General features: G+C 36.9%; 2 protein-coding genes across 3 annotated transcripts; both read left to right on the top strand.

Annotated features, from left to right (window-relative positions):
- Positions 1 to 1,676: 1,676 nt before the first annotated feature.
- LOC127452198 (trafficking protein particle complex subunit 5-like) lies at positions 1,677 to 4,632 on the top strand. Of its 2 annotated transcripts, none has more exons than XM_051717496.1 (3): positions 1,677 to 1,763; positions 1,887 to 2,165; positions 3,830 to 4,632. In XM_051717496.1, the coding sequence occupies exons 2-3, from the start codon at positions 1,893 to 1,895 to the stop codon at positions 4,124 to 4,126; spliced, it is 570 nt and encodes a 189-aa protein (XP_051573456.1). In that variant the 5' UTR covers positions 1,677 to 1,763; positions 1,887 to 1,892; the 3' UTR covers positions 4,127 to 4,632. The 2 variants fall into 2 exon arrangements, with proteins under 2 accessions (XP_051573456.1, XP_051573457.1); XM_051717497.1 differs by having other exon boundaries at positions 1,700 to 1,783.
- A 1,657-nt stretch (positions 4,633 to 6,289) lies between these two features.
- On the top strand, positions 6,290 to 26,421 carry mcoln1b (mucolipin TRP cation channel 1b). The gene is made up of 13 exons (XM_051717495.1): positions 6,290 to 6,487; positions 8,672 to 8,919; positions 9,675 to 9,842; positions 13,664 to 13,820; positions 14,530 to 14,611; positions 14,740 to 14,836; positions 19,741 to 19,840; positions 19,917 to 20,023; positions 20,175 to 20,324; positions 20,412 to 20,513; positions 20,677 to 20,799; positions 23,298 to 23,504; positions 23,652 to 26,421. The coding sequence occupies exons 1-13, from the start codon at positions 6,445 to 6,447 to the stop codon at positions 23,781 to 23,783; spliced, it is 1,716 nt and encodes a 571-aa protein (XP_051573455.1). The 5' UTR covers positions 6,290 to 6,444; the 3' UTR covers positions 23,784 to 26,421.
- The last annotated feature ends 1,052 nt before the right edge of the window (positions 26,422 to 27,473 follow it).

Genomic DNA, 27,473 nt, shown 5'->3' with positions numbered 1-27,473 from the left:
GTGCTCCAAAATGTCTTGGTAAACGGGTGCAGTGACTTTGGTTTTCAAAAAACACAATGGACCAACACCAGCAGATGACATTGCACCCCAAATCGTCACAGACTGTGGAAACTTAACACTGGACTTCAAGCAACTTGGGCTATGAGCTTCTCCACCCTTCCTCCAGACTCTAGGACCTTGGTTTCCAAATGAAATACAAAACTTGCTCTCATCTGAAAAGAGGACTTTGGACCACTGGGCAACAGTCCAGTTCTTCTTCTCCTTAGCCCAGGTAAGACGCCTCTGACGTTGTCTGTGGTTCAGGAGTGGCATAACAAGAGGAATACGACAACTGTAGCCAAATTCCTTGACACGTCTGTGTGTGGTGGCTCTTGATGCCTTGACCCCAGCCTCAGTCCATTCCTTGTGAAGTTCACCCAAATTCTTGAATCGATTTTGCTTGACAATCCTCATAAGGTTGCGGTTCTCTTGGTTGGTTGTGCATCTTTTTCTTCCACACTTTTTCCTTCCACTCAACTTTCTGTTAACATGCTTGGATACAGCACTCTGTGAACAGCCAGCTTCTTTGGCAATGAATGTTTGTGGCTTACCCTCCTTGTGAAGGGTGTCAATGATTGTCTTCTGGACAACTGTCAGATCAGCAGTCTTCCCCATGATTGTGTAGCCTAGTGAACCAAACTGAGAGACCATTTTGAAGGCTCAGGAAACCTTTGCAGGTGTTTTGAGTTGATTAGCTGATTGGCATGTCACCATATTCTAATTTTTTGAGATAGTGAATTGGTGGGTTTTTGTTAAATGTGAGCCAAAATCATCACAATTAAAAGAACCAAAGACTTAAACTACTTCAGTCTGTGTGCACTGAATTTATTTAATACACGAGTTTCACAATTTGAGTTGAATTACTGAAATAAATGAACTTTTCCACGACATTCTAATTTATTGAGATGCACCTGTATATCCAACCTTGTACCATTACCATCATTAAGACAAATCAATCAATTTTCATCCAACACTTCCTCAATTATACAGACATTAAATATCAACCTGTAATAGTACCCCCCACAGTGTATTATGAGCATTAAAAATCAGCACACCATATTACCTTATGATTATATGAGCTCCCAATATCTTCAAGAATCTCTATATTAAGTCTGTTACATGGATTGTAAAAGCTGTAATGCCACTATTATCTGGCCAAATTTCTATAACTACTGCCTCTAATTCATTGTTGTTTTTAACACTAAACCTCAGACCTTGTTTAATAAAAATAGCCACTCCACCTCCATTTCCTGTTTCCCTGTACTTACGTGCAATTACCTATCCATGCAAAACAAAGTTAAGTTGTGGTTTAAGCCATGTTTGACACGTGTTTCCAAGTCTGTTTCAAACCACCTATCGGTCAGAGCGGAGCTGTGCTCATGAATATTAATTACGCAACGACGTTCCCTCAGTAGATGTACCTGATTGGCTGAACGGCAGATAGTTGTAGGTGTATCCATTTAAATTACCTTTTTCACATACAATATCACCAAAGAATCAATGCAACAAAAACAAACAAAAAAAGACAGAAAATGGCATCAGTGGTTAAAATAAAAACAATGATATAATAAAATCCACTCCTGGGAACGAGCAACAAATGAGCTGATTAATATTCATGAGATCCGCTTTTCAGGTTGTGGTTTCCCGGACGGTGGGCGGCGCTATGTGCGTGTCTCGCGTATTTTTGCTCAAGAGTAGAAGAAGAAACTCAAGCTATCAACAAGGTGCGGCGTTTAGTTAAAATGTAAATTGATAACGTTATAGCTGATATTATAATTCATTGTGTTAACCGACAGTACATTAAGGTGGCAGGTCCTTTGCATCCGTTTATGTGTGTTATGTTTCAGGTGTGAATGATGGACATTCGCTTTACTAAAGGGAAATCGGCGATCCTGGAGCGAGCGTTGACGCGGCCGAAGACGGAGGTGAGTCTGAGCGCGTTCGCGCTGCTTTTCTCGGAGATGGTGCAGTACTGCCAGAGCCGCGTGTATTCGGTGTCCGAGCTGCAGGCGCGTCTGGCGGACATGGGGCAGAGGGTCGGCGCCCGGATGTTGGATGTGCTGGTGCTCCGAGAGAAGAACGGCAAAAGAGAAACTAAAGTGCTCAATATACTGCTGTTTATCAAGGTATGATTGTCAGTAACCTTTACCAGCTATTATATAGAATATCAAATTATTGTACAGTATACATTATTTTATATATTAGTATAAATTACACTTGGTTCACTATTGATTTACATGTCTGTTTGTGTTAGTGTGACACATGTCCTTCAAAGACAATCCATTAAGTAAAGAAAATACAATAAATTATAATGTTTTCAGAATCTTTGACATTTTAAATCTACACTGGAGTCATTCCATGTCAGATCAAACAAATTTGGTAAACTTTTATTTTGTTAATACTTTTTCTGAAGAGTCATATGTGCCGCTTATTCTTTAAAAATAATGTATTTCTGGTTCCTCAAAAATGGACATTTTGACATGAATAAATGAGGGTATATTTGTAGTTTCAACATAATTTGTACTTCAGACTTTTGTTTTATTGGACCAGAAAAACTAGCTTCATCCCATGTGACCCACATTTGGTTTTTGACTATTTATAATTTATAAAAGGATATTATGATATCTTTAATATTCTGGAGTTAAAAACACTTCAACTTTGATGTAGATAGGGCTAGGCTTTTCTTTTCTGGGTTATGGCTAGGTGGTTGCCAGGCTGTTGCTAGGGTGTTCACTTGGGTGTTGCTAGACAGTTGCTAGGGTGTTCTGGGTAGTTGCAAGGGTATTCTGGGTGGTTGCTAGGCTGTTGCTAGGGTTTTTGCTAGAGTGTTGTAATATGTTTTTTAGGGTATTCTGAGTGGTCACTAGGGCATTGCTAAGTGGTTGCAAAGGTTTTCTGGGTGGTTGCCAGCCTGTTGCTAGGGTGGTGACTAGGGCATTGTTAGGCAGTTTTTAGGGTGTTCTGTGTGGTTGCTAGGGTGTTGCTAGGTAGTAGCTGGGCTTTTCGCTTGGGCGTGATTAGGCAGTTGCTAGAGTGTTGTTAGGTCATTGCAAGGGTGTTCTGGGTGGTCGCTAGGCTGTTGCTAGGGTGTTGCAAGGTGGTTGCATGTGTTTTCTGGGTGGTCACTAGGCTGCTGCTAGGGTTTTTGTTAGGGCATTGTTAGGCAGTTGCAAGGGTTTTCTGGGTGGTTGCCAGGCTGTTGCTAAGGTGGTCACTAGGGCGTTGTTAGGCAGTTTTTAGGGTGTTCTGTGTGGTTGCTAGGGTGTTGCTAGGTAGTAGCTAGGCTTTTCGCTTGGGCATTGTTAGGCAGTTGCTAGGGCATTATTAGGCAGTTGCAAGGGTTTTCTGGGTGGTTGCCAGGCTGTTGCTAGGGTGGTCACTAGGGCGTTGTTAGGCAGTTGTTAGGGTGTTCTGTGTGGTTGCTAGGGTGTTGCTAGGTAGTAGCTAGGCTTTTCGCTTGGGCATTGTTAGGCAGTTGCTAGGGTGTTGCTAGGTCATTGCAAGGGTGTTCTGGGAGGTTTCCAGGCTGTTGCTAGGGTGTTGCTAGGTGGTTGCATGGGTTTTCTGGGTGGTCGCTAGGGTGTTGCTAGGCTGTTGCTAGGGTTTTTTTAGGGCATTGTTAGGCAGTTGCAAGGGTGTTCTGGATGGGCGCAAGGGCGTTGCTAGGCGGTTGCTATTAGATTTTAAACTATCTAGTGTAACCTGTTTTAAATATAAGTATTAATTGCTCAATAATAGATTAATTTTACATTAATTAAATCAGTGTTTGTTTATTTCTGTGATATTACAGGTATCTGTCTGGAAGACTCTGTTTGGGAAGGAAGCAGATAAACTGGAACAGGCCAATGATGATGACAAAACCTACTACATCATTGAGAAGGAGCCTGTGATAAATGCATTTATTTCTGTGCCCAAAGAGAACAGCACACTAAACTGTGCCGCGTTCACTGCGGGCATTGTGGAGGCCATTCTCACCCACAGTGGCTTCCCAGCCAAAGTTACAGCACACTGGCATAAAGGAACCACACTCATGATCAAGTTTGATGAAGCTGTTATTGCCAGAGATAAACAACTGGATGGAAGATAGAAACTGTATGTAGATGGATGAGTGTTTATTATGACAGTGTTTACCTATTAATGATGTTTTATAAATGTAAATTAACTCATACACTACTAATATAAAAAATGAATGCTTGATGAAAATAATGTACACGATCAGCCACAACATTAAAACCACCTGCCTAATATTGTGTAGGTCCCCTTTGTGCCACCAAAACGGCATCAACCCGTATCTCAGAATAGCATTAAGAGATTATATTCTTCTCACCACAATTATACAGAGCAGTTATCTGAGTTACTGTAGACTTTGTCAGTTCAAACCAGTCTGGCCATTCTCAATAATTTTGATGTATGTTTATGATAACAGAATGTTTTGATTATGCCGCTTGTACATTTTACATTTGTACAAGTCACATTTAGAGCTGTATATCATGTGGACAAAACCCAGTGAAATACCTGGTATCGTTATAATGTACTGTGATACTAAGTTGCTCTGTTGAAACTGCATTTGGACATTAAATATTTGTGATTTAATATTTTTCGTTCTGTAATTTGTTTAGGTATGGGTGGATTAAAAGATATGTAGTCCTAAAAAAACAAGGCTGCCACAGAAACTGTTTAATAAAAACAGGGATAACAAAATAATAGAAAGAGAAAACTATGCTTAAAATCAAGGTGTGGTGTGGCAACATTTCTTTCCATTTCTACCTAGACAGCAATTTGTTGGTTTATCTGTCTTTTTTCTGTATTTAATATGAAAGAATTTGTCTTAATATATCATTTTAAATTAAACTTAGTTTTAAATGCAGCTCACCTTGGAACTTAAGGGACTTTTATTTTGACTGTTTAGGAGGCAGAATATTTGTAGATTTATTTTTACAGTGTTATTTTAGATGACTGAATTTTTGGGGACCTTTATTTTAACAGTGTTTTGGTGATTGCAGGTGACATTTAGGAGCATGCGGCTGATAGTCGAAGGACTTTTATTTTGACAGTGTAGTTTTGTAGTGTGCAGCTGTTGGTTGGAGGACTTTTATTTTGAAAATGTAGTTTGAGTATGCAGCTGATGTTTGAATGACTTATTTTGGCAATAGTTTTGGAGCATGTGGCTGATATTTGAAGGACTTTTATTTTGACAGTTTCGTTTTGGAGTGTGCAGCTGAAATTTGGAGGACTTTTGACAATGTAGTTTTGTAGTGTGTAGCTGATGTTTGGATTTATTTTGAAAGTGTAGTTTTGGAGTATGCAGCTGATATTTGAAGGACTTTTATTTTGACAGTTTAGTTTTGGAGTGTGCAGCTGATGTTTAGAGGACTTTTATTTCTGAAAGTGTAGTTTCAGAATATGCAGCTGATGTTTGCAGGACTTTTATTTTGAAAGTGTAGTTTCAGAATATGCAGCTGATGTTTGGAGGACTTATTTTTTGAAAGTGTAGTTTCAGAATATGCAGCTGATGTTTGGAGGACTTTTATTTTTTGAAAGTGTAGTTTCAGAATATGCAGCTGATGTTTGGAGGACTTTTATTTTGACAGTTTAGTTTTGGAGTGTGCAGCTTATGTTTAGAGGACTTTTATTTTTGAAAGTGTAGTTTCAGAATATGCAGCTGATGTTTGGAGGACTTTTATTTTGAAAGTGTAGTTTCAGAATATGCAGCTGATGGTTGCAGGACTTTTATTTTGAAAGTGTAGTTTCAGAATATGCAGCTGATGTTTGCAGGACTTATTTTGAAAGTGTAGATTCAGAATATGCAGCTGATGTTTGGAGGACTTTTATTTTGAAAGTGTAATTTCAGAATATACAGCTGATGTTTGCAGGACTTTTATTTTGAAAGTGTAGATTCACAATATGCAGCTGATGTTTGCAGGACTTTTATTTTGAAAGTGTAGTTTCAGAATATGCAGCTGATGTTTGCAGGACTTTTATTTTGAAAGTGTAGTTTCAGAATATACAGCTGATGTTTGGAGGACTTTTATTTTGAAAGTGTAGTTTCAGAATATGCAGCTGATGGTTGCAGGACTTTTATTTTGAAAGTGTAGTTTCGGAGTGTGCGGCTGATGTTTAGAGGGCTTTTATTTTGAAAGTGTAGTTTCAGAGTATGCCACTGATGTTTGGAGGACTTTTATTTTTTGAAAGTGTAGTTTCAGAATATGCAGCTGATGGTTGGAGGACTTTTATTTTGAAAGTGTGTTTACGGTGGGTGTATCTGATTTTTGTGTTTATTTCTCTTTGTCGATACCGTAGTGATGCGATTCTTTCGCTTCTTTGTTTATTTATTACAGTTATGGATCACATTATTGTGATTTATTGATCAATATATGTCTGTTTGTATTCCCCAATGATCGTGAGATGGCCAGCTCTTTCTCCAGACCTTCAGATCAAGGAGACACAGGTTTGATATTAGATCATTCTGCGGGATTTTGCCTGTTTTCTGTTTTAAATGTTTAAATTGTGTCTTTTTAACATGAATGTGTTTGAGGTTTAACTCTTGTGTCTTTTATGTTTAACTAGCATAATGCACCGTTATTAGCTGCAGATTAATTGATCATTTAAGCGTTTTAATATCCAGAATAATGTAATCAGTGAAGAAACTGCTGTTGCCATTAATATTATCCATATAAAAGTACTGTGTCTGTACAGTGCTATTCAATAATTGCCATATAACATGGTATTTAAATGGCATTTCAAGGTACATCAAATAAACTACAATTTTTGTTGTTAGTGCACACACAACACTTTATATTTACATTAAACTTCCTTGTCCGAACTGATCTGCCCCTTTGACCAATTGACCATGGTAATTATAGTTTTCTCCAAAATGCCAAAGTAAATATAAATGAATATAGGATCTCCTTCAAACAGTCTAAACTTACAGGAACTTTCTGGCATTTTGTTAAATTCCTCTGCTTCTTTTTCCATGACAGTGGGATTATTCCATGTTAAAGTTCAGAAAATTCCCTTCCCTGGATTTTTGTACTCTTGAAAATTGACATTTTGGCATTATTGCTTTTATGTGAATAAATAAAAGTACATTTCTAGTTTCAAAATGATTTGTACTTCAGATGTTTCATCGGACAAGAAAAACTAGCTTCACACCGAGTAACACACATTTGGTTTTCGACCATTTAAAATGGGTAATATTTAACAATTTACCATATTTAGAGCCCCATATCTCTGGGATTTAACCATATAAGGCCTTACAAATGAAGATACTAAAAGAAAAGTTTGTTTTTAACCAGAATCTAAAAGGATGTTAAGATATCTTTAATACTTCTGGAGTTATAGGCACGCCAACTTTGGAAAAACAACATAAAAAGTGTTTTTTTTTCCCATTTTTGGACTCGCACCATTGGCATATAATGATATTAGTAATAAACCTCACCAAAATAATGACACTGTCCCCTTCCTGGGGGTATTGTTTTGACCTGTAGTTTTGCTCAAAGTAAATATTAATCCACAGCATTTAATATTTTGTCATTAATTATTTTTTATGTTTACCTTTCAACAGTTAAAAATAAATAAATAAATATATATATATATACAGTACACTGTATATCAAAAATATAAAAAACACAACTTTGAGCCAGGGATCTCAGGTCGAGTTGACATTAAATGACTTATTGGTGATTAGGGCTGCAACTAACAATTATTTTGATAATCGATTAATCTAACGATTATTTGAACGATTATTCGGCGATTATTGCAACGATTAATCGTTAGCTCTTAACCGATTATTCAGCTTGTGCCCGACTTAAATTGTATTAAACGTGCTTACTAACAATAAAGAGGACAAAATCATCTTATAAATACCTCTATATGACATTCACTGAATTACAGGGGGAAAAATACTTTTTAGTAAGTTTAATTCAGTGAAGAAATTCACTGCAAAAAATCCTATTGTTATCAAGTGTCTAAAAATACTTAAAACAAGATGCATTTACTTGAGAAGCAGCATATAAGATATTTAGACTTTAAGAGAATGTATCTTAAATATAAGTGGATTTTGTATATGTGTGTTTTTCACTTGGTTATACTTATGCAAGTGTAAAGACAAAATATACTTCTATTCAAGATCTAGATATCTAGATAAGTCTAAATATCTTATCTGCTGCTTCTCAGGTCAATGCATCTTTTTTAAAGGATTTTTAGATATTTTAAAATATTTGTATTTTAATATTATATTCAACATTCTCAGATAACAGTTTTTTATTCTGCAGTATAGCTGCTAAAGTAAATGTACGTTGTTTTAAAGGAGTTTTAGATATTTATATTGGAAAACAAGCCAAAACAAAAACACGTCATCATTACAGATTAATGTGATCTCATGTTACGTTAAATGATTGTCGATAACGTCGACTGATCGTTTCAGCACTAGTGGAGTAACTTCAAAAATCTGATTCATATTACAGCTTCAGTCCTCCAGAAATACTCTTGGGTTAAGTGTCTTTAACAAGGGCACAATGGTGATAATCAACCAATGTGATGGGATTTGAACCTGCAACCGTTGGTTCCACGCCCAGTTCTTTAACCACTAAGCCACATAACTCACTCATTCATCGTTTTTTGTGCCCTGTAGAAAAGGACAAACTCCTGACCTTTGTGACGGGTTACGGCTCCAGTGACCTCAACGGTGGGTGTCATGGCAACCCTCCCTCTCTCGATTTGGGTACATCAAGGTCACAGCAGCGGGTGGAGGAAGAGGAGGCCCTGAGGAGGAAGTTGAAATATTTCTTCATGAGTCCGTGTGATAAATATCACGCTAAAGGCCGCAAACCCTTTAAACTGGCACTGCAGCTACTAAAGATCGTCATAGTAACTGTACAGGTAAAGCATCAGGTGTTTGCTAGTTCATCCAAAACATGAAAAGTCACCCTCATGTTGTTCCAAACTCACAAGTTAAGCTACCACAAAAAAATTAATTTAGACTCGTTGCTCCTTTAAAAAAAAGCACAAATGTGTGTTCCAGTGAGACACTTACAATGGAAGTCAATGGGGTCAATAATCTGTAAACATTAAAATACTCACTGTTTCAAAAGTATAGACACAAGACATAAACAATATGTGTGTTAACATGATTTTACTGTGATGAAATCACTTACTAACCACATCTGTGGAAAGTTATAGATGATTTTACAACTTTGTTGCCATGACGACGTAACGCTGTAAATCCTGTAAAACCTAAAAAATGACAATTTAATCAACTTTACAGCTCAAATAATACACAACTTTAACAGAAGAATTAATGTAAGAGCTTTTATAAAATTATAAGCTTCACATTTCTGCCTTTAAACCCTCCAAAAATTGACCCCATTGACTTCCATTGTACAACCAATACAGAATAATTTCTCATATTTATGTTAACAAGTCCTTTAACCAAAATGTTTATACTGATTTGTAATTATTGCTTTATATCTAAAGAAGAGTCGTGTGCACCTTCTGTTAAATTTCTCCTATGAAAGAGAGTCATATGGCTTTTAAACAACACTGGAGGCTGAATAAATGATGACATGTTTGCATGAGCCTTCATTCATGGATGGATTTGAAATATTAAACGCGTTATTTATATTTCTCTCTCTCAGCTCGTGATGTTTGGTCTCAGTAATCAGATGGTGGTGGCGTTTAAAGAGGAGAACACAAACTCCTTCAAGCATCTGTTCTTGAGAAATTATCTAGATGGATCTGAGGAGCCGATGTGTGTTCACACGCAGAAAGCCGTTCATGAACACATCGAGTACGCCATCGACCAGGTACACACTTCTCTCTCTTTTACGTCAAACAACACTGATTTTGGATTCAAGTGTCAGTGTGTTTTAAAGCTCATCAGGTGTAGATCTCATCTCATGTGGGACGTGTAATCAGAAGACCGATTAAAGAATAACAACACTACAATCTTATCACAGTACAAATACTTCAGATAAGAAAATACTTTTTAAGTGTTCATAATTGTCCATGCAGAACAGATTCAAAATGTTTATCTAGGATACTTATGGAATGTTTTACCTACATGTACTGTAATTAACTGAAGATGGTTATTGATTGGTACAGTGTTGATCAATCTCTGGTTTCAGAAATACTGTTGCCTAAACAGAGGATGTTAGCAATGTTTGCACACTAGAGCCAGAGGAGTGTTGAAAGAGAGTTTTTGTCTGACTAACCTTCAAGTCAAAAATCAAAATAAAATATTTAGCCTGTTTTAATGTCATCTGTATGCTAGTGTACTCCTTAAAGGTGCTGTAAGTGATTGTTTTCATGGAAAGGTATGCAGAAAATTTGTACTACTCCCTGAGAGATATTAATGAAATAAGTGTCCTGAAATATCTGACCGGTCTCTGTGACAGCTCTAGACTCTCAAACAGCAAACAAAAATGTGTCCGCGCGGACAGTTATGCTTTCTGCCCTTCAATTATTTTGTGCGTTCTCACAGTACTGTAGTTGCAGTGAATTATTGAGGCTTAATGCCATTTTTATGGCATGTTGTTCATAACAGTTGTCAGGTAAGGGCGCTATTTTGCTGCTGTTGTTTTTAACAACCGTTTCTGCTCGTGTCTCAATAAAGTTCATTTGGTAACTTTGAAGTGCGGGTTTTGGAAAGAGGAGGCGTGGCTAATCCAACGGCTCAGTTTGTGGAAATTCTAGAATGGCTAAAATTGCTTAAAGCACTTTTAAAATGGCAAAATAAACATACGATGTTTTCATGGAAAGGTATGCAAAAAATTTGTACTACTCCCTGAGTGATATTAATGAAATAAGTGTTGTGAGATATCTCACCGGTCTCTGTGACAGCTCTAGGCTCCGTAAACAACAAACAAAAATGTGTCCGCGGTCTCTCACGCTTTCTGCCTGTCAATCATTTTGCAGGTTCTCGTAGTATTGTAGTTGCAGTGAATTGTTGAGGCTTAATGCCATTTTTATGCCATGTTGTTCATAACAGTTGTCAGGTGAGGGCGCTATTTTGCTGCTGTTGTTTTTAACAACCGTTTCTGCTCGTGTCTCAATAAAGTTCATTTGGTAACTTTAAAGTGCGGGTTTTGGAAAGAGGGGGCGTGGCTAATCCAACGGCTCATTTTGGGGAAATTCTAGAACGGCTAAAATCACTTACAACACCTTTAAAATGGCAAAATAAATGTACAATTATTTTATAAACAGATACATACTTATACTTGCTGTTTAAATAAACAGATACATTATACTAATGGAATAATAAAAAAAAAATGGACCAGGAAAATTGACCAAAAATATTGACGACATCATCTTGCACTCGGGGGCGTATCCACATTTCTGTCCAATTAGAATGCTCTCTAGACTGAGAATGCCCCTCCCCCAAGTTATAAATACCATCTGCAACTGACTAGCTATAGCAGGTACCAAATGCTACATGGCTGTGACATACACCAAAAAAAAATTAAAAATAAGCGACAGGCCCTTTGATAAGTTTTGATTTGCGCGTACTTACGAGGTCGGAAGTTGTAAATACAGTGTGATGTGCGTTCAAGTGATTTTAGTTGTAAAGAATATGGGTGGGTAAAAATATAGATTTTTCGATGCATCGTAATCTTCATTTGAACAATCTTGATATCGATTCTTAAATCCCGATGATCGATCTTTTATTCTATTCGCAACCCTTCACTACTATGAGAGGAAATTGCTCACATTTGCAACCATATTTCGCGCTGTGACTAAAATGTATATACTGTATTTGGCAACTGGCTGTTAAATGTTCAGATTTCACTCACCAGTAATTGTGTAGTATAGTGGTGGAGAGTAAAAGTTGTTCCGTGTAATGTGTGTCCAAAGATCTATTTCTCTATCTGTTTCTGTTCTCTGCAGTCAGTTGTTTATCAAAACCAACAAAAAATTAAACATTTAATTCTAGTCATGCGTAGGACAGATGAGATAAAGCCATTTGAGTCTCTCGTTAACATGTGCTCACTTACAGACGATCTTTACAGAAATGCGTCTTTCTTAAAGAGACAGTACCGGTTTTATAACACGTGTTCAACAAATCAATGTAAATACTTGTAAAAAGTACAAATTATGTTATTAAACAATAAATCTGTAACAAAAAATTATATATGCAATATATTTTCATATTTATTGATTGAATACATGGATTTGTTCATTTTTATACGCTAAAATGTGACAAATGATGAAAAACGAATAAAATATAATTAGTAAAATGAATATTTTCGTAATGTCTCGTCTCCTTGGATGTTTTGTGTCGGTGACTGGACAGCGACGAGAAGTCTCGGATCTCACGAAGAATGGTCTTGTTGTGTGCGCACTCCTGGGACAGGCCGAGACGAGTCCCAGACGCTACGACAGTTTTCAAAACTGCTTGATATGTAGACATCTTGTCGGCAGGTGTGCGTACTGTCCAGACGAGCGAAAGACGGACAATGAGCCAATGAAATACAGAGAGCGCAAGAGGAGGGCAAGGTATTAGGAAGCAGAAGACAAAAAACTATAAGAAAATAAAATAAAACCTCACCCACATCTCCCTACCCGCTGTCTTTATTATTTTCAGCTGTTTTTATTATTTCTTTCCTTTGCAAATGGTGCCAATAAAGCGCGAAAATGGCCGTTCTTTCATGTGTGTTGACGTAATCAAGAATAAACTGCGCGAGTTTGTGAATAAATTTCGTTATCTTAATTTTAAGATGCATTTTTGGCGATCCGTTTGAAACGGGACAATGCTAAAGACAGCGGTAATGGCCGGTTTTTCGCCGGTTCCGTGCGGATTTTAAGGGAAAAAAGCGTACGATGAAAAACAAAACAAAAGTGAATGCATAAACACGCACAGTAGAGACACAGAGATGAGCAACACGCACATTAGAAGCTCATTTAGTAAAACACAGACGCAGTGATTGATGTAAGTCCTCATGAAATCAGAGACTCTCCCCTCAAAATCCGAACACAAGTGGTCTAAAGAGACGACCAGGTGTAACGGTGATGTCTCGCTTGTACACTTGTGATCAGATCTCCCAAAACTCATCTCAAAACCAGTGTACACATGGTCTCTGTCGGGGACAAATAGTCTTGTAGTTGATACTCTACAGTCCTGTAGTGTTCGCATGAGCACGTCGACTGTGAGTCGCAGGATGCCAACTGCAAGTTGTGAAGTGTACGCTTGGCTTTACTTGCTTACTGCATACTAAATATATTCTGTGCTGCCTACTATTTTTTTAAGTAGTATATTAAACAGAATGCATTATGCAATTATGAACATTTCAAATAATAGTATGCCACATTGTTGTCACATGACCTCATTACGTTGCATGGTTAATTAAGCGCTTGCCATTCGGTGTAGAACAGAAATACAAATTATTTTGTATTTTTAATCCAATTTTGTGTAAAAATGTAACTTTGCAGCCTGATCAAATAGTGAGTCAAGACCACAGGATACAGTGTTCCATGCAGTGTACGCTGGATATATATATACTGTATATTTGGCAAATGTTGTATTCTATGCATACAGAAAATTCATATACTCTGTAGCACAGTATACATCTGCAGAAATAGTATGAGTAGTTTGCAATCTGAACATACTCTATGACTCTCTCTCTCTCAGTATCTGGCTCTACAGCAGACATCAGTGGGCAGGTATGCGTATGTTCCAGGTGTGGGACTGAATGGCAGCGCCCTCTATCTGTGCCAGCGTTACTACAGGAAGGGCAGCATTGAACCCGTCAATGACACGTTTGACATTGACCCTCATGTCATCACCGGTGGGCTGAAAATCACTCCTTTCATTCAGATCCCAGAAGTCAATTTATCCTGATCTGTTTAACAAAACACTGTAATGTTAAAACTGATTATTTCTGCTGTCAGAGTCCAGACAGATTGATCGTTCTGTCTAAACGTCTTTCCAGAAGTTCATTAAATCACTCGTGTGTTTCATCTGTTGCTTTGTAACACAAACAATTGTCTGTTTTTATCATCAGAGTGATCATACATGAGCTGTTTTAAAGGAATAGTTCACCCAAACATGAAAATTCTGTCATCATTTACTCACTCTCATATCGTTCCAAACCTCTTTCACTGTTTCTTCCTTTGACCTGTGGAAGGTGCCCAAAAGGAGATATTTAGCAGCACTTTTCCATACAATGAAAGAGGATGTGGATGGACATACAGTATGTGACAGCATTGTGTGAAGAAAGAGAATGAAATTCAAGTCATGCAAAAAAAACAAACAGTGGTGTTTGATATCAGTGACATCACTCTAGAGCATCTTTGCAGCTGTTTTTAAATAGATATGAATCCAATATAAGAGCTACAGTGTAAAAAGACCCTTGTGAATATGCTAAAGATCTGTTTTCAGTGACAGAGTGAAAGTCATAAAGGTTTTTAATAAAGTGAGGGTGAGTAAATGATGATAGATATACATTATGTGTGAACTAATCCTAAATTAAGAGAGATTTTATTCTGTGTGCTTAGATTGTATTGGAGTGAATCCACCTCCAGATCTTCCGGCACCACTGCAGAATGACTACAAGAACATCACCCTCAAATTTCAAAAGTAACACACACACACACACACACACACACACACACACACCATTAACTGTTCTCAATATGTGTAAACACTCTGCTTTTACAAAATCGTTGCTCAAGTTCCTCTCTGAACTTCTCTCTCTGTCTCTGCAGGTTGATTAACATCACAATACAGTTTCAGCTGAAGGCAATAAACATCCAGACGATTATCAATAATGAAATTCCCGACTGTTACACCTTCTCCATTACTGTACGCTCAAATTGCACTGCACAGCTGCAAATTACAATCTCAGATATTAAAAGAATAGCTCATATGTCAAGCTCATACCGTTTTAACCCCAGATGTTGTTGTTTTTTCCTGTGGAACACAAAAGGAGAATTTTTGAAGTACCTTCACACAGCTTTTCACATACAACAACAGATCATCGTGGCCATGACTGTGAAGCAAAAATAGGACAAAAAGCCCATTAAAGTAATCCATACATCTTGTGAGTTATATTTCAAGTTAAAATAAAGCTAGACGCAGTGCAACAAATGAAACAGAATGCAGGTGTTTTGAGATGTGTATTTTTACATTTAAAAATTTTACATTTAATTTTTTAATACAGTTAATTACATGGTGTGCTGATTAATTAATCGAATGAATCACTTATATAAATATTTGCTGAGAAAGCCCCTCAAATAACAATAATTCAATATATAATATATAAATAGTTATATTTAAATAATTGCAAATAATATATATATATATACTTACATAGTTGTGGCCATAAATATTGGCACCCTTGGTAAATATGAGCAAAGAAGGCTGTAAAAAATGTCTTTATTTTTTGTACTTTTGATCTTTCATTCAAAATATTTACAAAAATCTTTCCTCTAATGGATATCAAACAATTGTAAACACAACACAAGTTTGATAAAAAAAAAAAAAAACTAATATTTTTGTCAAATATATGTGTGGCACAATTATTGGCACCCTTTTATTCAATACTGTGTGCAACCTCCCTTTGCCAAGATAATAGCTCTGAGTCTTCTCTTGTAATGCATAATGAGGTTGGAGAACACATGGCAAGTGATCTGAGACCATTCCTCCATACGGAATCTCTCCAGATCCTTCAAATTCAGAGGTCCACACTGGTGGACTCTCCTCTTCAGTTCACCACACAGGTTTTCTATGGGGTTCAGGTCAGGGGACTGGGATGGCCATGGCAGAACCTTGATTTTGTGGTCATTGAACCATTTTTGTTTTGATTTTGATGTGTGTTTTGGATCATTGTCCTGCTGGAAGATCCAACCAGGGCCCATTTTAAACTTTCTGGCAGAGGCAGTCAGGTTTTGATTTAGTGTCAGTTGGTATTTGATAGAGTCCATGATGCCATGTATCCGCACAAGATGTCCAGGACCTCTGGCATAAAAACAGCCCCACAACATTAAAGATCCAGCACCATATTTAACTGTGGGCATTGGGTACTTCTTCTCTGTGTGCACAAAACCAATCTCTGGTGTTTGCTGCCAATTTTTTTGTTTTTGTTTCATCTGACCATAGAACCTGGTCCCATTTGAAGTTCCAGTAGTGTCTGGCAAACTGAAGATGCTTGAGTTTGTTGTTGGATGAAAGCAGAGGCTCACAACTTGTTGTGATGTAGGTGACGTCTGATTGTAGTGTTTGGAGACTTTCTGACCCCAAGACCCAACCAGTTCCTGCAAATTTTCCAGCTGTGGTCCCTGGAGAATTTTTGGCCAATCGAACCATCCTCCTCACCATGCGTGGAGACAATATAGACACATGTCCTCTTTCAGGCTGATTCTTAACATCTCCAGTTGATTGGAACTTGTTAATCATTGCCCTGATGGTGGAAATGGGCATTTTCAATGCTTTAGCTATTTTCTTATAGCCACTTCCCATTTTGTTTAACTCAACAACCTTTTGCCGCACATCATAACTTTATTCTATTCAAGCATCCTCCAGACTGCTGCATGTACAAACCGGCTCTTGAAAAGGCTGGAAGAGCTATTGGCATGGGCCAGAATGAAGATTAAGCCAATAAAATCACTTAGTCTTTCTATTAGAAAGGGAGTGAGGGACTATCAGATTTCATTTGAGGTGGAGGGGGAAAGAATCCCGGTTGTGGCAGAGCAGCCTATTCGAAGTTTAGGGAGAGAATACACAGCAGATCTTAAAGACAAACACATGGCAGAGTTGGTCCTGAAGCAACTGAAAGAGGGCCTGGTTAAGATAGACAATTGTCATCTCCCAGGCAAATTCTAGCTTTAGTGTTACCAATTTACACTCTACCATCGCCTGATGTGGCCGCTAAAAATGTGTGAGATTTCGGCAGCGGTAGTGGCAAGGATGGACACCGAGGCCAACAGTTATATCAGGAAGTGGCTAGGCCTGCCTCATTGTCTCTCAGATGTAGCATTGTTTGGAAGAAATGCTTTACAACTGCCTCTAAAATCACTCACTCTGGGCTACAAGCAGGAAAAGTCCAGGCTTGTTTTGGAGCTACTTGAATCAATAGACCAGACAGTGAGGGCAGGTCAAGTCCAAGACCGAACAGACAGAACATGGAAGGCAGAGGAGGCAGTAAACCAGGCGGTTTCAAGACTTAAGCATCAAGAGACTGTTGGAAGAACACAGTCAGGAAGAACAGGCCTTGGATGGGGGTGGCCCCCAAACTGTGGTCAGCCACCTCCCGTAAACAGATGAAAGCAATGGTAGTTATGGAAGTAACTAGGATGGAAGAAGAAGGGTATAAGGTTAGGGCAGTAGGCAGCAGCAGCAAGGGTGCTGGACCATATAGGAGGGGACATCTGATAGTGTTAGGATGGGCTGACCTGTGGAAGGTGCCCAAGATCCACCTACGATACCCTACATAGAGACAGTGGCATCATAGGAGCGGCTTCAAAAAGTCTTTGAAGGAATTGGCAGAGGAAGCTGAGAAAGGGAGATTCTGGCTATGGTTTAGAAGGAAGGACAAAAAGTGGGGGGTTCAGTAGTAGGAAACTGAGGAATAGGGAACCTGGGTAATATGTGGTGTGCTGAGACGGGCTGGCGCGTATGGTCGTGTCGAGGTATTATGACATATAGAACCTTGGTTGCAAGTAATTCATGAAGGAATGGAAGGCAAGGATGAGAGGCGTTGGAGGGGATCCGGTGTCCAGCTGCAGGGGGTGGCAGGGAGACGTTCCAGGATTAATGGGGCGAAACATTGAAGATAAGTGGCTCCCGGCTGATGACCCCGCAGCTGGGCTGAAGGCACTGGTTGAGGTGCGGCAGGCAATAATGCCTGGCATGTTATTACAGCTACCTGCACATCTGTTTAGGTCTTACCCATTTTGATGGATGATTAAGGGAATTTGGCCTGTGTGTTACCTCATATTTATACCCATGTGAAACAGGAAGTCATGGCTGAACAATTTCATGTTCCTTGTCACCCAGGTGTACTAAAAAATGTAAAATATGAATGGGAATATACTTCAGATATATTTTACTCATAAGAATTTCTAGGGGTGCCAATAATTGTGGCAAACATGTTTTGGAGAAAAATATTGATTTAAATATGAGATATTTTCCCCCTTTTCAGTTAGTTTACTTGAATTAAAGGTTCGATTTTTGTGAATAATTTGAATGAAAGATCAAAAGCATAAACAACAAAGACATATTTTTCGGAGATTTATTATGAGGGCTTGTCTAAGGACGCGTCAGTGTACACCTGCATCAGACAGACACTTTTGGAGCATCTCACTTTGGTTGTGTCGCGTCATAAACATACAGTTTTTAGGTCACTGTGTCAAGTTAAGCGTAGTTTAATACTCAGAAAAACACGTCTTGAGATTCGAAGTTCTGATTTGCTCTCCATGCTGTGTTTTGAATGCAAGAATGCATTCTCGTGTTGTGCTGACTGCGGAAGGGTTGGTTTATTCTCTGTATAAGCTGCTCGTTGCCTGTACAGCGAGTTTCACTTACTGCCCCCTGGAGAAAAGAGGTGGTATTTCAAACTTGAATTGCTGAAGAATCTTCCTTATTATGGTCCGGGGACATGATTAATTGCATTAATTTTTTTAGCATTATTTTTAATATCATTAATCGTACTGATTTAACACGTTAAATCGACAGTTCTTTTTAAACTTGACACCGTGTCTAAAACATGCAGTGGTCCTGTGCAACACAATGAAAACCCAGCAATACGCAGCGCAGTGGTTAAAGACATCCATCCAGCACATTAACATCGAGAAACAATTAAAAACAATGCAGACACATGCAAAAACGCATTTGTTGTGAACAGCTCGTCTGTTCGCGCGTCTGTAAGTGAGAGCGTGTGCGTGAAACTTTGCGTTTAAATTAAAATGTAAACACAATATTAAATAAATATTGCCTATGTTGTATTAAATATATACTCTATAATTTGTACAAATATTTATAATAATATGAAATATATATATATATATATATTATTATTATTATTATTATTATTATTATATTTTTTTAATTTGATTTTTTTTATTTTTTTTTATTTCTATTTTATATTAAATTGGTCATTCCAGTTCAGTTTAACTTTCATTAATCACTCTTTGTCTATTGGTTTTAATTTAGTTTTCGTTTTCTCAGTTTTTCTAGTTTCAGTTTAGTTTTCGTTTAAGTATTTTATGGCTGCCAAAGCTAAATCGTTTATTGATAACATTTAAATATGTGTAACGTCATTACATTTCTCAAGGCAGTCTTGTGTTACCTCTGTCTATTGCCGTTTTTATGTTTAATTAAGATGGATTATAAATGTTTCACATTTTATAAAAATTAATTCAAGGTCATTTTTATTTCATATTTTAGTTCGTTTTGGAGTTCTGAAAAAGTATGTTTAGTTTCAGTTTTTATCTCAGTTAATTAAATGTAGCTTTAGTTTTTATTTTAGTTTTTGTTAATGATACAAGCACTGGCTTAGGTCGGATAGCAGAACTCTAGCGTGAACATTCTTCAAAATGACTCCTTTTGTGTTCCTCAATAAAACTGGGGCATTATTTTCATATCGGAGTGGCTACTTTCATTTTTGAGTGAATTAACACTTTAATAATGAAATAAGTGTATGATTGTGATTTATGATTCATTAATATAACATCTTCCTAATCATTTGGCCATTTTGTGTGTGTTTTCAGATCTTGTTTGATAATAAGGCTCACAGTGGTAAAGTGAAGCTCAGTTTGCTCAATGAGGCGTCCATTAAAGAGTGCCGAGATCCCAATGTGTCTGGACACGGTGAGACAACACTAAACACTCACCTCTAGAGTGTCCATTTGAAACTCTCTCAACTGTCTCTCTCTCTCTCCGTTAGCGGACAGTTATGCACGTGTGGCGTTTGATGTGTTGGTCGCAGTGGTCTGTGGTTTGTCTCTGGTGTTGTGTGGACGCTCCATCCTCAGAGGAATCGTCCTGCAGCATGTGAGAAAGAATTAAACACAGTAGAAATATGACGTTAAATATGAAGATGTGTTGCAAATGTTTCATGCTGACTTTAACATCAGCAAATAAAGATCTAAAAATGCTGTTGATCCCACTCAAAGTGGCATCATATGTTTGTGTCTGTGTGCAGGAGTTTGTGTGTTATTTCCGTCAGTCACTGGGTCATTCGGTGTGTTGGGGTGATCGTCTGGAGTTTATTAACGGCTGGTATCTGCTCCTGATCATCAGTGATATTCTCACCATCATCGCCTCCTTTATCAAGATCGCAATAGAGACCAAGGTCACATATTTACTTTAGAATATTTCAGACGATCTCACAGAATTTAAGAAACGCTGTAAGCTGATTAGTGTTTTGTTTGTGTTGTAGAATCTGTCGTCGTATGACGTGTGCAGTATTTTGATGGGCACCTCGACTCTGCTGGTGTGGGTGGGTGTGATACGATACTTCAGCTTCTTTCAGAAATATAACGTGAGTAAACGGCACACACATTCTTACAATTCTCATGATGAATTCTAATGATGATAATAATAATAATGCATCTCTGCAAACAATAAAAACAAAGAAACATGCAGTAAAATAATATAATAAGTAAATGTTTGTCCTAAATCAACTTTTTTTGTTCTGTTCTCAGATTCTGATTGTGACACTGCGAGCTGCGTTTCCAAACGTGATTCGATTCTGCTGCTGTGCTGCAGCCATTTACATGGGCTACTGCTTCTGCGGCTGGATTGTTCTGGGACCCTACCACGCTAAAGTACGTAACATTTGAATTACCACGCTAAAGTATGTAATATTTGAAATGTCACACTAAAGTACTTAACGTTTGAGTAATTACGCTAAAGTATGTAACATTTCAATTATCACACTAAAGTACGTAACATATCAATTATAACGCTAAAGTTTGTAACATTTGAAATATCACACTAAAGTACTTAACTTTTGACTAATTACGCTAAAGTACTTAACATTTGAGTAATTACGCTAAAGTACGTAACATTTCAATTACCACGGCAAAGTATGTAACATTTGAAATATCACGCTAAAGTTTGTAACATTTGAGTAATTACGCTAAAGTAGGTAACATTTCAATTATCACACTAAAGTACGTAACATTTCAATTATCACTCTAAAGGTCGTAACATTTCGATTATCATGTTAAAGTTCATAACATTTGAGTAATTACGCTAAAGTATCTAACATTTCAATTATCACACTAAAGTATGTAACATTTCAGTTAGCATGATAAAGTACGTAACATTTCAATTACCACGCTAAAGTTCATAACATTTGAGTAATTACGCTAAAGTACATAACATTTCAATTATCACGCTAAAGTATGTAACATTTGAAATGTCACACTAAAGTACTTAACGTTTGAGTAATTACGCTAAAGTATGTAACATTTCAATTATCACACTAAAGTACGTAACATATCAATTATAACGCTAAAGTTTGTAACATTTGAAATATCACACTAAAGTACTTAACTTTTGACTAATTACGCTAAAGTACTTAACATTTGAGTAATTATGCTAAAGTACGTAACATATCAATTATCACGCTAAAGTTTGTAACATTTGAAATATCACGCTAAAGTACTTAACGTTTGAGTAATTACGCTAAAGTACTTAACATTTGAGTAATTACGCTAAAGTATGTAACATTTCAATTATCACACTAAAGTACGTAACATATCAATTATAACGCTAAAGTTTGTAACATTTGAAATATCACACTAAAGTACTTAACTTTTGACTAATTACGCTAAAGTACTTAACATTTGAGTAATTATGCTAAAGTACGTAACATATCAATTATCACGCTAAAGTTTGTAACATTTGAAATATCACACTAAAGTACTTAACGTTTGAGTAATTATGCTAAAGTACTTAACATTTGAGTAATTACGCTAAAGTATGTAACATTTCAATTATCACACTAAAGTACGTAACATATCAATTATAACGCTAAAGTTTGTAACATTTGAAATATCACACTAAAGTACTTAACATTTGAGTAATTACGCTAAAGTATGTAACATTTCAATCACACTAAAGTACGTAACATATCAATTATAACGCTAAAGTTTGTAACATTTGAAATATCACACTAAAGTACTTAACTTTTGACTAATTACGCCAAAGTACTTAACATTTGAGTAATTATGCTAAAGTACGTAACATATCAATTATCACGCTAAAGTTTGTAACATTTGAAATATCACGCTAAAGTACTTAAAGTTTGAGTAATTACGCTAAAATACTTAACATTTGAGTAATTACGCTAAAGTACGTAACATTTCAATTACCACGGCAAAGTATGTAACATATCAATTATCACGCTAAAGTTTGTAACATTTGAAATATCACGCTAAAGTACTTAACGTTTGAGTAATTACGCTAAAGTACTTAACATTTGAGTAATTACGCTAAAGTATGTAACATTTCAATTATCACACTAAAGTACGTAACATATCAATTACAACGCTAAAGTTTGTAACATTTGAAATATCACACTAAAGTACTTAACATTTGAGTAATTACGCTAAAGTATGTAACATTTCAATCACACTAAAGTACGTAACATTTCAATTACCACGGCAAAGTATGTAACATTTGAGTAATTACGCTAAAGTAGGTAACATTTCAATTATCACTCTAAAGGTCGTAACATTTCGATTATCATGTTAAAGTTCATAACATTTGAGTAATTACGCTAAAGTATCTAACATTTCAGTTATCCCGCTAAAGTATGTAACATTTCAGTTAGCATGATAAAGTACGTAACATTTGAATAACCACACTAAAGTACGTAACATTTCAATTACCACGCTAAAGTTTGTAACATTTGAGTAATTACGCTAAAGTACATAACATTTCAATTATCACGCTAAAGTTCATAACATTTGAGTAATTACGCTAAAGTATGTAACATTTCAATTATCACGCTAAAGTATATAACATTTGAAATATCACACTAAAGTACTTAACGTTTGAGTAATTACGCTAAAGTACTTAACGTTTGAGTAATTACGCTAAAGTACTTAACATTTGAGTAATTACGCTAAAGTATGTAACATTTTAATTATCACGCTAAAGTTCGTAACATTTCAGTTACCACGCTAAAATATGTTATATGAAATTGCCACGCATAAGTATGTGAAAATTAAATTACCATGCTAAAGCACATCATATTTAACTCTACCACATTATGTATGTGAAATTCTGCTCATCCTGTCTTTCTCTCTCTCAGTTCCGCTCTCTCTCTACGGTGTCGGAGTGTTTGTTTTCTCTGATAAACGGAGATGACATGTTTGTGACGTTCTCTGAGGTGGAGCAGAGCGGGACTCTGGTGTGGGTGTTCAGTCAGCTGTATCTCTACACCTTCATCTCTCTCTTCATCTATATGATTCTGTCGCTCTTCATCGCGCTTATCACTGGAGCGTACGACACCATCACAGTGAGTACAGAGATGACACACTGATCACAGCACAGAACATACTGTATTCAGGCCATTGAAAATCACTTATTAATCGACTACTCGTTTTAATGCATGTATAGTCAGCTCTTAGTGATAAATTCACTCTGTTTGTGTATCTGTGTTCAGCAACAAACCCAGGAAACACCTGAGGTGTCCGAACTGCATCGGTTCATCGCCGAATGTACCGATACACCAACCTCTGGAAACTTCCGCAGCCCAGAAAACTCCACATGTTCACTCTTCTGCTGCTTCAACTAGACTAAACTGTGTGTGTGTAATGGTGTTTGTTAGTTTCTTTTAAAGGGAAACTTTTTGGTTTCTACAGTTGAGGTAATAGAGCAGCTCTGTGCATGCAGAACATTTCAACTCTTGTTATATTTATTTCATAAGCTGAATGTTTTTCCAGTTATTCATGACATCATCACATAGCTAAGATGCGATGGGAGAAAGGTGCCTCAGGTTGTTCCTGGCAGGGCACTCAGTCTTACAAGCTCCTTACGGTTAGGATTAGGGTGGGGGTAAGGGCATCTGCTGCCTGCCAGGAACAAACAGAGGCACCTTACATACATAAACATGCCACAAACAGAAAAGTAACTTTCTAATTCAGATACTGCAGTGAATCTCACAAAAACATGTCCAGCTTATATTTCACCCCAAAATCAAAACATAAAAACAAGAAATTATAAGTTTACTTTTAAAGAAAATTAAGCCAATTTTATATAACATGACAATTTAGCATATTTCCCCCCAGTTTCTCATAACTAAATCAAAAATTCTTTGATAATCACCTTTTTTTAAAAGATTTTAACAATCAGGCCTGAATCAGTTTTAAAATATAAGTGAAAATAGGTTGTAAAAAGGTTGTTTTTTTGTTTTTTTCTTATCACTATAGCTTTTATTGTATTTTAACTTGTTTCTTGCCATGAAAATAGTCGCGGAAGCTGTCATGGCCTTAAATCACAAACAAACAAACAAATTCTTATTAAATAAAAAAATAATTATTTTCAGTTGGGATTATTATTTGATTCGCATTACTATAATACCAGGACGTTTTTACGAATTGATATAATATATAATGAAAATTAAAATAATGAAAAGTTTAAAAGTGCTTAATTGTCATAATACAAAGCAAAAAAATGCTTTGCAAAAAATCGTAATTGTCCAAAAAATAGGATTTTTTTTTTCTTTATGCATAATTGTTATTTCTCATTTGTATTTATTTTTGTTATATATATATATACACATTTTTGGGTTGTTTTCCGTGTGAAATATGACCTTTACGAGGGCTTTTTTCCCTAATCATTTAAAACAAACTGTCTCATCTGTTGACTTCAATTTCATCAATTCATACAAATTCTAAAGATCAAAAATGAATTAAACATTCAATGAACATCAACTCATATTTCATGCCGTAATATTTCTAACTAGGACTAGAATATTAATAGAATATGAATAACTATATCAGATATTACAAATAAAGAACAGTATTCACTATAAGGGCATTTTTTGCCTTCACATTTTGATTTTCTGGGGTGTTTTTGCAGCAAGCCACCCTTCATTTCTGACCCTGTTATATATACACCTTTTGTTTACTGTAACGAGGAGTTATACACGATAAATGCCACATTTAAATGCACAAACGCTTTTTTCTACAGCCGGTCTCCGCTTTTTCACATCTCTCGTTGCATGGTCAGCAGTGGGTGTGTGTGTGTGTGTGTGTGTGTGTGTGTGCATGGATAAAAGGATGCATAGCTTGCAGGTTTATTTGGACATTAATATTAATGTGGACGGTGTAGCGCACCTGCCCCCTGTGCATTTCCTCCTTTCAAAGCTGTAACAAACACACACACACACACACACACACACACTCCTTGATTTTTGTCAAGGCTTCGGGCATTTAGAGAGGTTTCCTCTGAATATTGACACACAGATCGGTCCATGAGGGAAATCTTTTAGCGATGCAGAGACACATCAGACGAAGCTTTGTGTGTTTGAAGAAGCTGTTATTGACTTTTCAGGAAAAGATACTGCAGTCTGAGTTTCACTGGTCAGTCAATTCTGATCTGACTTTAATTCTTGATTAAACAGTTTTAATGTGGTGACTTGGAAACTTTAAACAGCCGTTATACAAGAGGGACCAGTTGAACACAGGACTGAAAGAGACTATAGTTCAGCTTTACAAGCACATAAGCCTGAGAGTGTCATAATATTAGGATCAAGAGTTGTTTTGTTGTTATTTATTTGTTAGTTTGACGAACAGCTCACGGGAGGACTCACAGTATGTTTATTATTATATAAAATTGGTCCACAGTATTAATATTCTTCATTAAGCATCATCTTCATCTTATAACAGTCCGTTCATCTACTGCAGTGAAAGAGAGGGACTGTAATTTGATTATTTGTTTCTGTGGTCAAAAAAAGGGAATCTATTGTCTTGATTTAATTTTTACCTAGCCAGAATGCCTTTTTTTTTGGTGTACCTGCATACATTTAGTGTACTATTGTGGTTCTGGGCACATTTGAATGAGATACTGAAATAAATGTACTTTTACGTTTATAATATTTTCAAATGTATTGTATGTAAGGTTCATCTAAGATGCAGTTTGTCCAGTTTGTTGCATATTTTATGTGAATCAAAGGGAATTTGTTTTTTATGATACATGTTTTTTGCACATTTTGTTTTAAATGTTTTAATTTATTTGGAGTAGTGAATGTGTATCTGTTGTTTCTTGTGTGTTTACATTTTATTGATATAATTAATCTAATATAAATAGGTGAAAATGAAATGAAAGCTGTTGTTATGCACAGATTTGTGTTTTCCGTGATCATTATAAATACATCATAAATACTCATTTTGAGCCCTTAAAGTCAAATAAAATACATCTGTGAATGTTAACATCAAACAGTCTTTTTTTACTTTGTGGACTGAAGATTTTTTTCTGTATCGAGTCCTTTGTTTGGCTTTGTTGTCCTTTTCTTCAATAATTATATTCAGGCCCAGTTAAAAGTCACAAAATAGAACAATGTTTAAAGTTTTAGAGATAAGTCAGGACAAAGACATTTAGTGATAGGCCAGTGAATCGGACAGATTTGCAATTTTGGTATTAATAATATTGGCCGATACCAATGGATTAATAGTGTCAAATCTACCAGCCTTGTTAATGGATTAAAAACATTTATTGCTCTTAAATATTATGGGGGTGAATTTTGAGTAAATATTGTGTAACATACAATGATGAGCCAAAACATTGTGACCACCTGCCTAATATGCTGTTGGTCCTCCACGCTGTGCCAAAACAGCACCAACCCATCAAGGCATGGCCTCTACAAGACCCCTGAAGGTGTCCTGTGGTATCTGGCACCAAGACATTAGCAGCAGGTCCTTCAAGTCTTGTAAGTTGCGAGGTGGAGCCGCCATGGATCGGACTTGTTGGTCCAGCACATCCCACAGACGCTCAATCGGATTGAGATCTGGGGAATCTGGAGGCCAGGGCAACACCTTGAACTCTTCAATATGTTCCTCAAACCATTCCCGAACAATGTGTGCAGTGTGGCAGGGCGCATTATCCTGCTGAAAGAGGCCACTGCCATCAGGGAATACCATTGCCATGATGGGGTGTACCTGGTCTGCAACTATGTTTAGGTAGGTGGCACGTGTCAAATTGATGTCCACATCAATCAGAGTTTCCCAGTAGAACATTGCCCAGAGCATCACGCTCCCTCCACCGGCTTGTCGTCTTCCCACAGTGCATCCTGGTGCCATCACTTCCCCGGGTAAACGGCACACACGTACATGGCCATCCATGTGATGTAAAAGAAAATGGGACTCATCGGACCAGGCAAACTTATTCCACTGCTCCAAGTTCCAGTTCCAACACTCGTGTGCCCATTGTAGGTGCTTTCAACGGTGGACAGGGGTCATCATGGATACTCTGATCATAACCATCA

This window comes from Myxocyprinus asiaticus, chromosome 14 (assembly GCF_019703515.2).
Source record: "Myxocyprinus asiaticus isolate MX2 ecotype Aquarium Trade chromosome 14, UBuf_Myxa_2, whole genome shotgun sequence".
NCBI lineage: Eukaryota > Metazoa > Chordata > Actinopteri > Cypriniformes > Catostomidae > Myxocyprinus > Myxocyprinus asiaticus.
Note: the sequence above shows the minus strand (reverse complement) of the source record. Positions and strands in the feature narration are given on the sequence as shown.